This window comes from Bubalus bubalis, chromosome 22 (genome assembly GCF_019923935.1).
Source record: "Bubalus bubalis isolate 160015118507 breed Murrah chromosome 22, NDDB_SH_1, whole genome shotgun sequence".
NCBI classification, from domain to species: domain Eukaryota; kingdom Metazoa; phylum Chordata; class Mammalia; order Artiodactyla; family Bovidae; genus Bubalus; species Bubalus bubalis.
In genome coordinates, this window is record NC_059178.1 from 7,617,196 (window position 1) to 7,631,767 (window position 14,572).

The following is a 14,572-nucleotide window of genomic DNA, read 5'->3' on the forward strand; positions in this document are numbered from 1 at the left end:
TGCACTTTTTTTATTCTTTGCATTTTAATTCTCCTAGGTTTTGGTTTGATTTTTCAGAGTGTGGTAGAAGGCAGGGATGGCAGCATGTCTGTGGACCAAGAAGAGAAGATCTCTGATGTTAGTGATAACTTCCCTAACAAACAGTATGGATTAATAGGATACATCTGTAGACTTTTGAAAGTATTTGGCATATACTCACTCATTCTGAAATACAGGAAATAAAGAAATATTACATTGCCTGTATCTCAAAGAACAAACAGAGCTAATGAAATAATTGGTAAATAGGGAACACACAGCCTGACACATGTTTGAGATTACACACATGATTCTGTAGAAAATGACTGTAAGCAATACTAATGCCGTAAGAACGGGGTTCAAGCACTAACACGTGGACATCGCATTCTTCAAGTTTTCTCGGTGCAAAGTGGCAAGGCAGTGCAGGCTTTTCATAAATGGCGTTGGTGTCTTAGGAAGAGGCTTTTTCCGTCGAGAGGAAGATCACAGCTCCACGTTGTACTGTGTCTTCCTGGCAGTCGGTGACTGTCCTCAACCAATCATAGAAGAGCAAAATGTTTGTGGAGTGAGTTGTAAAATCTGGACCCATCAGCAGGTACCCTGTCTGGAAACATGCTCCCTTGCCTCTGGATCTGTCCCCTGCATCTCAAGAGATGGAATACGCTCACGGAGGTTTGGGATGGCTTGTGTTTGACTTGGAGGGATGGTCATTGTCTCTTGTGTTTTCTTTTGCCCTTTTATGCCCGGTGTCATTTTTTGAGAAAAGCTGAGGAAGGGCAAAACCGACTCTGATTGTGTTAATGACAGAGGTTTTTGTTGTTGTTGTTGTTAATGTCACATTCATCCATGGATTTTTGAAAGAATTGTACAGTAAGATATTTTACTTGCAGCATGCAGTCCACTGCTTTTCTGCAAATGCTAGAGTGCATTAGACACGTCTGACTTAGGAGGGTGGATTAAGCACTCTGCTGCTGCTGCTGCTGCTAAGTCGCTTCAGTCGTGTCCGACTCTGTGCAACCCCATAGATGGCAGCCCACGAGGCTCCCCCGTCCCTGGGATTCTCCAGGCAAGAACACTGGAGTGGGTTGCCATTGCCTTCTCCATAAGCACTCTGGAATGATACAGATAAAATGCATGGGACACACCGTGGATTCTTAGCCGTTTAACTGATGGGGTGGCCAGTTAAGGACAGAAGCTGAGTCTGAGGGCTTCAAGAGTTACCACCATCAGAGCCTTTCAACTTGCTTTCTGAAACTTTCTCAGTGTAACACTAGCTGGGTGTGCTTTAGAGTCATTGCAGTTCAGAGCTTCTACCTGTGAGCAAGTGTCCAGAGGAGGAAATGGAATAAGTTATTAGCTACCAACTCTAGAGGGAAGAAATGTCTGGAGATTGGAGGCACATGCATAGTACATGGAGCATCTTATGGAAAAACCGGAACCAGCTTTCCGGCCAACCCAGTAGGCGCCTGCTGTCTCCATAGTTCTTTCCTACTTGCAAAACCCAATAGCTTTTTCTCTTCAAAAGGATTGAGAGACCCACCTAGCACCACACAGTCCCCTGTGACTACCCACAAAGGAGAATGCTCCAGTTCCCCAAGGGGAGATACCATTGGTGTACATTCCAGGGATGTAACCGCTTGTGGCTGGGGGCAACACACCCTCCTTTCTCAGAGGGAATTGGGCATACAGCTAGCATAATGCTTACAATAACTGTTATTGTTTTGTTAGTCTTGAACCAGCCTGTCTAATGCGTGGTATTCACCATGTCTTTAAACCTCAAACCAAACAGTGTTGAAGGAACAGCCTATGAAGATTGATGGAATACAACATATGCTAAAGATTACCCTGGAATATCTATCTGGTTCATGAATTAATCTGGCTTCCAACTTTCACTTCTAATGACATGTTTCTATGACATGATGGGTTTTAGTGTGTGGCTTTTCTAGTAGAAACATTATGTCCTTTTTCCCTTGAGGACCCGGTTTCACAGTAATTTTATTATGAGAATAATCGCATAAGATTCACTTTATCTTTTACAAGAATCTTGAGCCTTCAAATACAGTTGGGTGATGAACAGGCACAGAGCATAAGAGCAATAGGAATTTTATCCAGCAGCGTTGTGGCATCTTAGTTAAAAAGACCACCAACGGAGAACAATAAACCAGTGTGATTTAAGTCTTCTCATCCATTTCCTGCACGTGGTTGATGGGGCCCAGCTTCCCCCTTGAATTCCTAGGAATCCGTCCTGCTAAAAGTTCAGTGTTGGGTAGCCTGTACTTGAGTTCTTCCTCTAATATTGTAGGTTGTAGGAGAGCTGGGAATTCTCCTTCTTTTATCTTTGTTGAGAAGCTCATGACATTATTATGCTGTTTCTACTAGTTGAATAACATGAGGGTTGCTTGGACACAGTTCAGAAAAACCTAAATTTTAAAACTGTCATCTTCTTTCAGGCAGACGCTATGAATTACACTTCATCTTTTTATAGCGCTGGCCCTTGGCTCAGTGATGAAGAATCCGCGTACCAATGCAGGAGACTCAGGAGTTTGATCCCTGATCCCTGAATCAGGAAGATCCCCTGGAGGAGGAAATGGCAATCCACTCCAGTATTCTTGCCTGTAAAGTCCCATGGACAGAGGAGCCTGGCGGGCCACAAAGAGCCAGACACGACTGAGCAGCTGAGCACACACATCCTTTTATAGCTTCAGGATGCACCCAGCCTGGGGTTCTGGGTGCGCAATAAAGGGATAACACATCTTCCAAATTCTGGTTTTTCAGTAGTCAGCCCCAAGATACCACTTATCCTGATGTTTGGATCAGCGTGTGTTCTAATGGGAATTGCCATTTTCTCCAAAGTGGAGACTGAGACTGAGGGTGGTCCCACTTGTAGCTGAGAAGACTAACCCTGCTTTCTACCCCATCTTCCAGCCAGCAGTAGCACCTGTGTTCAAGCCATCTGAACAATGCTTGGGTGGTTGGCAGTGTCGAATCCTCCTACCAGATTACAGTTCCTCTTAATAATTACTCATCTTCAATCATATTCATGTTATAGCTCTACTTAGAGACTTGATTTTTTTTTCCCCTCTCTTTAGCTAGGGAAATTGCTAAGAGCTAAAATCACATGAGATCAATCCAGTTTTTATCAAGCAGAGACAGTAGTTCTTCTCTTTATTTCTGTTATGTGGGTATTTTGGTAATTTCTCATAATACCTTAACAAACACTCCGGCTTAGAATAGTAATCAAGTCCTGTTACATGAAAGGTAGAAAAGTAGATTTGATGTGCACACATTTAATGAGAAGTGTGGTTTGCTAAACGTGACTCATTACTCAATATAGAAGAAATTTTGCTATTTGAGTATTAAATATATATTCACTTTCTGATTTCTTATGCCCTTTGACATATCAGGCACATAACTAAAAAGAGAGTCTTTAGGAGGAGGATCCGTGTAGCTTAACATGTTTAAGGACTCTTGAAAATGTGTCTTCTCCAGTGTTGCCTGGAACAGAACAAAAGGCATTCCAAGTGTAAAGGCAAACTGGTCCCAATAAACTGCTTTGAAATTTGAACCCTCGGGTTGATTCTCCAGCTGTTGCAGGTAGAATGGCTCTATATTTAAAAAAAAAATAAGAGTCTGTTCTTATCAGTGACTTCCATGAGTAGTCTTTGTAGTTTTCCGAAACATTTTCATGACAGTATGAGGTAAGGAGTTAAATTCTGTCTTTTTATTATACCCCCAAGTTCTCATGCCTCCTGTGTAAAACAGGGACCAACAGAAAGTTCAGTTAGAAAGCTGCAGTATGAAGAGATCATAAGGATTGTATCTTGTCTCTTCTAAAGTAGGATTTTTATGCCATAATAATTTATTTTTTGATTTGGACATTTTTTTTACAGTAGGTCCTTGTTGATTATCTATTTTAAATATAGCAGTGTGTACATGTCAATCTTTAAGCAAAAAAAAAAAAAAAAGATACAAATGAGCAGTGAACAGAACAGTAACACAGAACAGAAACATACTCACAGATTTAGAGCATGAATTTATGGTTACCAGAGAGGGAAAGTTGGGAGGGAGGCGGGATAGATTGGGAGTATAATTTCTTTTTAACATATCTCTAAAATATTTTTATTGGTTTTCACTTCTTCCTAATTTGGTTTCATTAATATATTTTAAAACCCTTACTATTCTCATTTTAAAACCAAAGAATTAATCTTTTGAAAGCTACCATAGCAAATTTTATCTATAACAATATCTTATCCTAGTTGGGTTTATTTTCTTTGTTAGATAATGTAATTTTTTCTGATGTGGCTCTGAATTGTCATTTCATGAAGGTCTGTTTTCTAGTCAAGCAGGTATCCAAATTATTTTGACTGATAAGCCTAATTTTAAGAATAATGATAATATTGCTTCTGGAAGGGAAGAAAAAAATGTATGTATAATTATCTCCAAATATCATGGTAATACATGCTGAAAAATGTTAGTGCTCTTTGTGTTTTCAGAATCCTTGTTATTTTCCTTTAGAATTGTCTTCAGTTTTAAAAGAACTCCTTGATGCAGAAATTTTTACTTTCACACCAGATAATAATTTCAATTATCTCTTTATATTGAGTATTTTTAGTACTCTTGATATCTGTATGTTCCTTCCACTAGTTCATTGTATGATGTTGGGCCCTCATTTCAGAGAACTTTCTTACACATAAAATCCTTAGTACTAACAACTAATATATTTTTAACATTATGAATTTGTGATGTGAGAAAGAATAGTTTTTCCTTTTTTTTTTTGTCAGAAGGTGATTATGTTCTTTTCATTACATACAGCTTTCTTTCAGTTTTAGTAATTAACAAACGAATGTAGCGGTGAGTTTTGTTAATCAAATAAAGCAAACATCAAAAGATTATCGAACGGTCATACCCAACATGTAAATATATAAAAATAACAAGCATAATTTAACTACACTAAGCAGAGGTCAGGAGGATGAAATTATAACCTAGAGACAAAGATAATTTGACCACTTGAGAGCTGATCCCATGACTTTATTTTACAGATCTGGAAGCAGAAGATGACACATTGGCCAGAAAGAGTACTTTCTTGGGTTGAGGATAAGGCTGGGAGTTTTTTAAAAAGTTTAAATGTATAATGAAGTTTTGCTTGAATTAACCCATTGATTTAGTATTTCCTTTTCTTATTTCACAAAATAGTGACATTTTCCCCTAGAGTTTAGTAGGTTTTATTTAAATATTATATCTACTTGCTTATGCTGAGGCCTTAATAAATCTAAGAGAAGAACACCACTGGCTGTACCATTTTATAAAGGCAAATTACTTTCAAAAGATAGAGAACAGACTTATGGACAAGGGCAGGGGGGAGGAAGGGGAGGGTGAGATGAATAGAAAGAGTAGCAGGGAAACATATACATTACCATTTGTGATATAGATAGCCAGTGGTAATTTGCTGTATGACTCATGGAACTCAAAGAGCGGCTCTGTAACAACCTAGAGGGGTGGGAAGTGCGAGGGAGGGGACATACGTACACCTGTGGCTGATTCCTATTGATGTGCAACAGGAATCAATACTGTAAAGCAGTTATCCTTCAATTAAAGAAAACCCTTGTTTATTAGAGCTGATTTTGAACTATGTATTTGAATCTATATCCTGTTATTAACAGGCAGCCTTCCCTCAATATCCTGCCGAGGGGATGTTTCAAGGATCCCCTGCAGATACCTAAATCTGAGGACGATCGAGTCCCTCATAGAAAAGGGTGCAGTATTTGCATATATCCCTTGCATATGTGCTCAGCCGTGTGTGACTCTTGGCAAGTCTATGCACTGTAGCCCACCAGGCTCCTCTGTCCATGGGATTTTCCAGGCTTGAATACTAGAGTTGGTTGCCATTTCCTCCTCAAGGGGATCTTCCTGACCCAGGGATCAAACTTGCATCTCCTGCATTGCAGGTGGATTCTTTACCACTGGCGCCACCAGGGAAGCCCATATAACCCTTGCACATCCTCTCATAAACTTTAAATCATCTCTAGATTATTTATATACTCAAGGCAATGTAAGTCTGTGTAAATAGTTGCCACCACCAACAAATTCAAGTTTTGCTTTTTGGAAGGGTATGGAATTTTTTTCCTGAAAATTTTTGATCAGAGTTTGATTAAATCCTTGGGTGCAAAATCTCTGGATACAGAGGGCCGGCTGTACCCTTTATTCATCCATCTTCTGGATAAAAACACTGGTGTTTAGATAGTAGAGACTGCTTCATCATCCGGAGAAGGCAATGGCACCCCACTCCAGTGTTCTTGCCTGGAGAATCCCAGGGACGGGGGAGCCTGGTGGGCTGCCGTCTATGGGGTCGCACAGAGTCGGACACGACTGAAGCGACTCAGCAGCAGCGGCTTCATCATCATGTACACTTATTTTACCTCCAGAATTTGAGATGATATTGACTTTTAATAGCATCAGAGTTCAAATTCTTTAAATATGAACACAGACTTTAAAATGTGTGGAGACTATATGTTCCTTAAAATATTAAAAATATTTTCTCTCCTAGGAAGCTTCCAGGCCTGTTACAGATTTTTTTGTTTTGTTTATTGTGGAACTCTGAGAGAAGTATCTCACTTTGCTATATAGCAAAAATTAATTTTTCAATTTGAAAGCAGATGTAACTCTTATTCGTGAAGTGAATTCAGTTTACTATATAAAATATAAATAAGGGCAAGCTATGAGAGCTTCAGAGGTCTGAAAGCACTGTGTACTTTCTAGCAGTGAGCCTCATATGCTTACCTGCTACTCTTGACTACTTAACCACTCATAGACAACCAGGGGAAAAGTAATAGCAACTGAAACACTTTATCTTTAAACCAAGGTGTCAGGTTTATATTTTATCTGTTAAAAAAAATGTAACATGAATATATTTGACATCTACCTCAGCAAACAAATTAATGCTAATTAAATATTAATGTGTTGTCATTAGCATTAAAAATGCAATTAAATTGTGAGTAAATGGACCAGGAATAGAAAATTGTTCGACGTCTCACCGTCTGGCTTTTCATATTCTGCCTTTTGTTTTTGCAGCAAATAGAGGAAGCGGGGCGGCAGGCAGCTCCCAGACTGGCGATGCTTTGGGGAAAGCACTTGCTTCGGTGAGGAAATGTTGACCTTGGACTTCAGATGTACCGTGGCAGACGGGTGAACTTTAACCAGAAGTGGACATTTAGAACTTTAGAAAATGGATGGCAAATAGCTTTGATTTTTGGAAAGACTAGCTTCCTTGCATAATAATCATTGAAAAAATTGAAGAGAGAATGCTGAAGATTCCAGTGGATGGCTGGTCTCTCCCATCTTGCAAGCGATACTCAATTATGGATTTGTGGATATTCTTAGGGCCTTTAAGAGTATAGGTTTTCTATCCTGATGTCTTATTTTTCTCTAAAGTCATTGGGGGGCTCGTTGATTGACCAGCTAAGACTGACTTTGCCAAAGGGTAGTTCTAAAACATTTTGAAAAAGAAACTTTTAAAAAATGACTGTAACCAAGGTTCAGTTGTTGCTTCATTAGCACTTGGCTTCTCTGCTTTGCCTGCCCACTGCCAGGAAGCTAATATCCAGCATTTCTTCCATATTCACCAATGACCAATGGCACCCCTTTCTTGTCTGAGGGAGTGTACCTGGTATTGTCTTCAAAAGCTAAACGTGATCATTTGTAAATATAAGCAGAGATCTGTTGCTCTGACGTTTAGTCTTCAGTTGGGTTCTCCTTATCATTGGGGCATTTGATTTATGGTAGCCTTGTGAGCTAAGGAAAAGTTTTTCTTTAGACTGAGCGTCCTTCTGCCTTGGAATCAAATACCTTAAATGTAATGAAGAAGGAGTTGAGCAAAAATCTTAGGATGTAATGCTGCCCGACCTCTTGTTTTATGGAGGAAGAAAGAGAGGTTTGGTGTATGTGTGTAGCTTCATGGCCATGCAGCCAGAGGAGGAAACCGGAAGAAATGGACAGAGCCAAGGTCTGCTGACCTCAGTTCAGTTTTCCCCCCAGTATCTTCGAGCAGCTCAAGAACTCTTCTTTTGAAAAAGTAATTAAGTTTTTCATTTTAGAATATTGGTACTGTAGTTGATTGTTAAGTGTATTTTGCACCTTGGAATTTGTGGATGAATCACATTAATGCTTCGTAGTTTAAATTGTGGCATATATATTCCCAATGAATGAGGATTTGTTGTTGTTTTTTTTCTCCCCACTGTTTTAAGATCTATTCTCCAGATCACACTAACAACAGCTTTTCATCAAACCCTTCAACTCCTGTTGGCTCTCCTCCATCTCTCTCAGGTATGGTACCGTAAACCCACTGCATCTGAGTGTCAGCTTATAGAACGGTTTCCCCTTTACGCTTCCTGTGCTGCTGGGGGAAACTCACTCCCTCCAAAAACTCAAAACAGAGTGTTTCCGAACAGACCAATAGGAAGGGGTGGGAGAGACAGACACGGCCGTGCGATGGTGAAGTTATTTACATCCAAAACTTTTCTTGAAAGTTTCATGCGTTTAGAATGTACAGGCACTTGGGAAATTTACTTCTTAAACTCTTTTTTGCAAAAGATATTCAACAGAATAATATAGTCCAACAAAAATCTCAGTGGGAAAACCAGTTCACATCATCGGGAATAGAAATACAGACTATGTAGTCATCAAACATAGACTATTCAAAAGGATCATTTCTCCCAGAAATTTCAGACTTTTCAGATTCCCTCTTTAAAGTCCATGTTATTGGAAGGTTTGAAGAAAACTATAATTGTTTAAATAAATTGTGACGTAACTGTGTGGAGTTAAAGGGGATGTTTTCCATTTACAATAGAACAAGTTAACATGACCTATGGCTTCAGATAATAAAATTATAAGTTGTTAAATGGTGTTAGTAAAGTGTTGCACTCTTCAGAGCTCCATTTAAAGGGCTCATTACCCTTCCAGTATAAATGTTTCCAGAAAGACCCTGTCTGGTGCCTGTCTCTGCTCTTTGGAAGGAGGATAGGTGGCTTCTTTTAAAAAAAAAAAAAAGAAATCATATCTGTACCTGATTGAAACCTGATCTTACCCTAATTTAGACTGTATTCACTTGCCTGAATGTTGCTGCCTCAATCTCTGTATTATTCCCTACATGCAGCACTCCCATGACCCCACTGTAAAGTAAATTCCTTGATAAAGAATCAGAGATTTCACCTGGCCACAGAGCTTTCAGAGTTGATGGCCATGGGCTTAGGGGAGACTTAATATCAGCCTTTCCCCAGCCTCCATTGACAGGAGGAGGTCACAGAAGAGAGAGGGAAATAGCTGGATCTTCCAGTCCATATCTCCAGAGAGACAGTGCTGAAACTGGGAAAGCCAGAGGTGACATTAAGAAGATAATGGAATAGCACTGAAACAGTCCCTGTGGCAGGGAAGTATAGTTCAGAATTGTACGTTTCTGGCTTAGTGCCATATTGTTAGGCTCTGGAAAGCGATCACAGGTGTGAGCATCCAAAATCAGAGACAGACTGAGATAGTACAGAGCTCAGCGGAGCCAGGGGTGAGGGAGTCTGAGCAGGGAGAGCTCCCACATTCCCCATTTCAAATGAAGCAACTCTAATTTTGTCTATTTTATAATATGGGGGGGTAAAAGAATATTCTGGAATCCAATATAAAGTTTGAGAAACAGCTATTTGAGTCTAATGTTCTGATTTACAGATGGATGTATGAAGGCCCAGAAAGGGTATGGGATTTGCTGAAAATCTTCAGTAGTAATATCAGAGCTCAGGCTAGAATCAGGGGACTCAGCGCTCTGCCAGTCCACTTCCGGGTCAAAGTTGGGAGGGGAAGCAACGATACACACATCGTTCCAGAAAATGCCACAAATACCCCAAACCTGAGTAACGTGCTGCACGTGGAGGACCCTGAAACAAGGCCACCTTTGGTCTTTGGTTATCCAGCCTAAAAGACCACACGTTAGGGGGAGAGGACTTGATGAAGATCCAGAGATGGGGACAGACTGCTCTTTCACACCAAGGGCTCTGTCCAGATTTTTTCACTGAAAATAATTGAACAAAACATTCTATTTTTATTTAGCATAAAAATACACATGTGCACACCCAGAAATGGCAGGAAGAATGGATTTTTACAGTGCCAGCAGTATCAGGGACTGTGATTTCAGTGAGGTCATAGACTTTTTTTTTTCCTTCAGTTATTTTCCAAGTTTTCTACACGAGTTTGTATTATTTTCAATTTAAAAGTGGTTTTTATTTTTAAATTGATAGGTTAGACATGTTCTATTTATTATAGCAGCAATCTTTCTTTACCTTCAAGTTCAGTGAATCATTAAAAATGTGCTTTCTTCAGAAGAAACTACTTAATGTTATATTGAGTGTTTGAATCTCTGGTTTAGCAGATCTTATTTCCTTGAAAAGTTTCTGAAGGTGTATCCTTTCTTAAGGATCATTTAAAAACAAGTAGCAAAGCTGTTTTTCATTGGTGAGAGAATTTTGGTTTTAACAAACCGGCTTTGCATGAAGGTGTAATGAAAACCCCTCTTTGCGGTCTTAAAAGTACCTTGACTGTGTAGTGACAGTTTTCCATCAAAGGGACATTTCTCTAGCTAAAATTCACAATTAATTAAATGTTCCCTTTTACGAGGAAGCCTGAGAGAATTCTGAGTCCATGTATAATCTACCTATTTTACATTTAAAATGTTTTCCTTGGCCCTAAATTCTTGTATGGGCAGTTTACATGTATTTCCTTAATGTCCAGATAGAAATCAATATGCTAATTTCTAAAAGAACTGTTTAAAATGTTGGTAAGGTTATTCTTAGGATTATACAGGTCTCATTGCAATTCCCATTTTCCTATCAGCAGGCACAGCTGTTTGGTCTAGAAATGGAGGACAGGCTTCATCATCTCCTAATTATGAAGGACCTTTACACTCTTTGGTAAGTTTCATCAGCTCACCATCACTTTGGCCATTCTCAGGCTGTGCTTCTCTTTTTCCACCCGGTTCGCTCTTCAAGAGTCTTATTTTCACTAATAGGAACTTGTGGTTGACGTAAGCCCATGGGTTTGGTTAGAGGCAGAGTTATTAGCCTATGCTTGTTCCTGTTTATAGACTGTAACCCAGCTACTGCTAACAGTGGAAGCCTCAGTGCTCCTATATATCTAGAACCAGATAGGAATCTGGGAAGAATCAGGGCCTCCTCCCCTTGTTGGGGAAATATACTTGTGTCAGTGATTAAATACCTCTCCTGATGTGAGTACTGGAGTTCCAGCTATGGTGTGGAGCCAGAACACTTGGAGAGTCTCTGTGTCTCTAGTTTGCTTTCCAGAATCATGGGTTTATAGGAATTTTCTTCTTGACCTCTGAATAAGAAGCCTCCTGCTTTTCTCCTCATTCACTTTGATTCTCATGGAAATCTAGTAATTTCATTAAATTTCTCTTGTAAGGAATCGCTGAAAACTTTCCCTGAGTGTAATTAATATGATAAAAACTCACATGATGATTCGGTGTTTGACACTCCACTCAAAGGAAGTGGCTGGAAACGTGCATGAAGCAGCACTGCTCTAGGCACTGTCTGGTCTGTGGATGAGTCACACAGGGAGGGGTGGCAGCCAGAGGCTGTCCTTCAGGATTGAGTTTCCCCTTTTTCTTCCCATATTTTGAGATGGAACATGGGGGTAAGCATATCTGTTAATTTGCCTGTCTATCTGACTTTATGTTGTCAGCCATTCAGGGTTTCCTTTCTTACTTTTGGCTTATGATTTAAATGAAGAAAAATCTAAAAATGAGAATACAGAGGTGGATTCTTCCTAGCGGTAGTGTGTAAATCATCTACCTCCTCTCTTTAGCCAATAAGATGACCACAGAATGAGACAATCAAGTGCCATCTAAGCCCCGTGAATCTGCAGCTCACATCCAAATAAACCATCATCCTTGTGTTTCTCTCCGTCGGTTATTCTCTGGGACCCATTCGTCATGGCTGGGTTTTTTCCAACTCTAGAACTATAAAGATTAGGTTTATGTTTCTGAGGGCCTTCCCAGGGGGCACTGGTGGTAGAGAACACGCCTGCCAGTGCAGGAGACATAAGAAATGCAGGTTTGATCCCCGGGTCAAGAAGATCCCCTGAAGGAGGGCATGGCAACCCACTCCAGTATGCTTGCCTGGAGAATCTCATGGACAGAAGAGCCTGATGGGCTATAATCCATAAGGTCACAAAGAGTCGGAGAGGACTGAAGTGACTTAGCATGCACGTAGCATGGCTGTGAACTGCGGTGTCAGTTCTCTTCGAATTCTCAACACTCAGAGGGGATTCCCATCAAAAACAGTCTCCACTAGGAAGCTGCAAGCCAGAAAGGGTGATAGGCACATGGATTATTTCTTTTCATGCTCTCACTTATGCTCAGAAGTGTATTTCATCATTTCTGGTTTTATAGACTAAGAAGCATAGACTCAAAGAAGTTCAGTAACATTTCCAAGGTCAGTTAAACAGCAGGGCTAGGAGTTTAAGGGAAGCCCCGTAATACCCAAGCCCACCAAATCAGAAGGCTCTGTACCATAAACTGACTATATTCGACATACATTGTTTCTGTCAGTAGAGAATAATTTAGAAACCGTTTTTCTCATGCCGGAGAGCTGGTATCTCTGCTTGCACAGCCCATCAGAAATCCGAGTGGATTCTAGCATGATCTAGCACAAAGATGCACTAGAATCGAAGACTCAAGGCTGCAACCCTGAGGTCACCGTTTCCTGGCAGTATGGTGTTGAGCACTTAATTGACTTAGTTTTCTTGGAGCCTCATTTGCATGTCTGTGTTGGAAGGGATAATAATGTCCTTCCTGTTCGCTTACATGTGTAGAATGAGGATTCAATGAGATGGTATCTTTTAAAGTGCACCCTGGAGATGGTTGTTTGGTATCATTATTGGTCACACTGGGGGAAAAAAAAAACATACACATCTCCATGACCATTTTATTCACCAAAAACTATCATGTAGGCTTATCTAGTTGTGGAAAACTCGGATCCTAATGGCTGGGATGAAAAGATCAGTTGGTTTTTTCATTGTATAAGAGTAGTGAGTTCCCTACTATAGTAAGGGCTTTGAAATAAATTAGAAGCTCCCGGTAAGCAATTCATTCATGTCTTTATAATTCTTCAGTCTTGAAATCTACCACTTTGATTGACAGAATTTTTGCAGTTTTGTTCAACTGTTTTGAGGCTCTGATTCCCTCTAACACACACACACGCACACACGTGCGCACACGCACACAGGTAATAATCGATAGAAGGCAAGAAACCCAGTTAAAAATTGTTAGTACTCAATAAGAAATTAGTCTATAGGCGTTTACCTGTCCCTGATTTGATACTTAGCACTGTGTCATGTGACTCAGGAAACCCAGGGAATATGCCTTCAAGGAGATAATTTAATTGGGAAACTATAAATATGGCACCTTTCCATTGTTAATTTTTTAAAATCTTTAACCAGTGCCTGCCAGAATGTTCCTTAAATTCAATAAATGGTTTTTTTTTTCTTTGCTAAAGTAAGTCTCAGTTCTTTCAAGGTAATGCAATATAGTAAAACATATATACTTACGATGTCCCGGAAGAATTACTGACTTTGTTCACAAAAAAATAAAATTATAATTATAGTATTAACAGTTTTCACCCATTTTCTGGGAAAGTCATCATTTACTTTTATTATGATTTTAAGGAAAATAAATTTTATTCAGAAATCCACAATATGGTTCATGTCAACTCAGGTTTTACTTCTGTAATCTATATCCATACTTGGAACTGAATCAAATTTCACATCACTTATCAACCAACAGCAAAGCCGAATTGAAGATCGTTTAGAAAGACTGGACGACGCTATTCACGTTCTCCGGAACCACGCGGTGGGCCCGTCCACAGCCATGCCTGGCGGTCACGGCGACATGCACGGAATCATCGGACCCTCTCACAACGGAGCAATGGGTGGTCTGGCCTCAGGGTATGGAACCGGTCTTCTCTCCGCCAACAGACACTCACTCATGGTAAGGGATGGGGTGAAACTCGGGGATGCTAGTTAACATGCAGAATTAGAATTTCTAGCTCAAATAACACTGCTGCAGCTTTGTCTTTTTTTAAAACAGCTTTATTGAGATAAAATTTAACCTACAATTCACCCATTTCAGTTTTACAGTGTACTTACTGTGTTCTCCATGTATTCACAAGACGGTGCCATCACCACGAGAGTGTAATTTACCCCCCACAACGAGAAATCCTCATGTCTGTCAGCCATCACGCTCCATTCGTCCCTCCCCCTGACAACTAATAATCTCCTTTCTGACTCTAGACTTGCCTAGTCTAGAGATTTCCTAAATGTGGAATCCCACAGTATGTGGTAGTCCTTTCTGATGGGCTTTTATCATTTAGCATAGTGCTTTCAAGGTTTATGTATGTTTTGTCCTTTATCAGAGCATCATTCAGTTTTTATTCCCCCCAAATTCCATTGTTTGGAAAAGACCCTGATGCTGGGAGAGATTGGGGGCAGGAGGAGAAGGGGACAACAGAGG

General features: G+C 40.0%; 1 protein-coding gene across 21 annotated transcripts in view; it reads left to right on the plus strand.

The window, feature by feature from the left end:
- TCF4 (transcription factor 4) overlaps positions 1-14,572 on the plus strand; it is a 385,872-nt gene that overhangs the window by 339,149 nt on the left and 32,151 nt on the right. For 16 of the 21 annotated variants that reach the window (XM_044934831.2, XM_044934835.2, XM_044934836.2 and 13 more), the window contains 4 exons: positions 7,084-7,151; positions 8,256-8,334; positions 10,882-10,958; positions 13,847-14,050. In XM_044934831.2, the coding sequence (XP_044790766.1) occupies positions 7,084-7,151; positions 8,256-8,334; positions 10,882-10,958; positions 13,847-14,050 (428 nt within the window). The remainder of the gene's footprint in view (positions 1-7,083; positions 7,152-8,255; positions 8,335-10,881; positions 10,959-13,846; positions 14,051-14,572) is intronic. The other 5 variants (XM_044934837.2, XM_025273451.3, XM_044934834.2 and 2 more) reach the window with 1 other exon arrangement.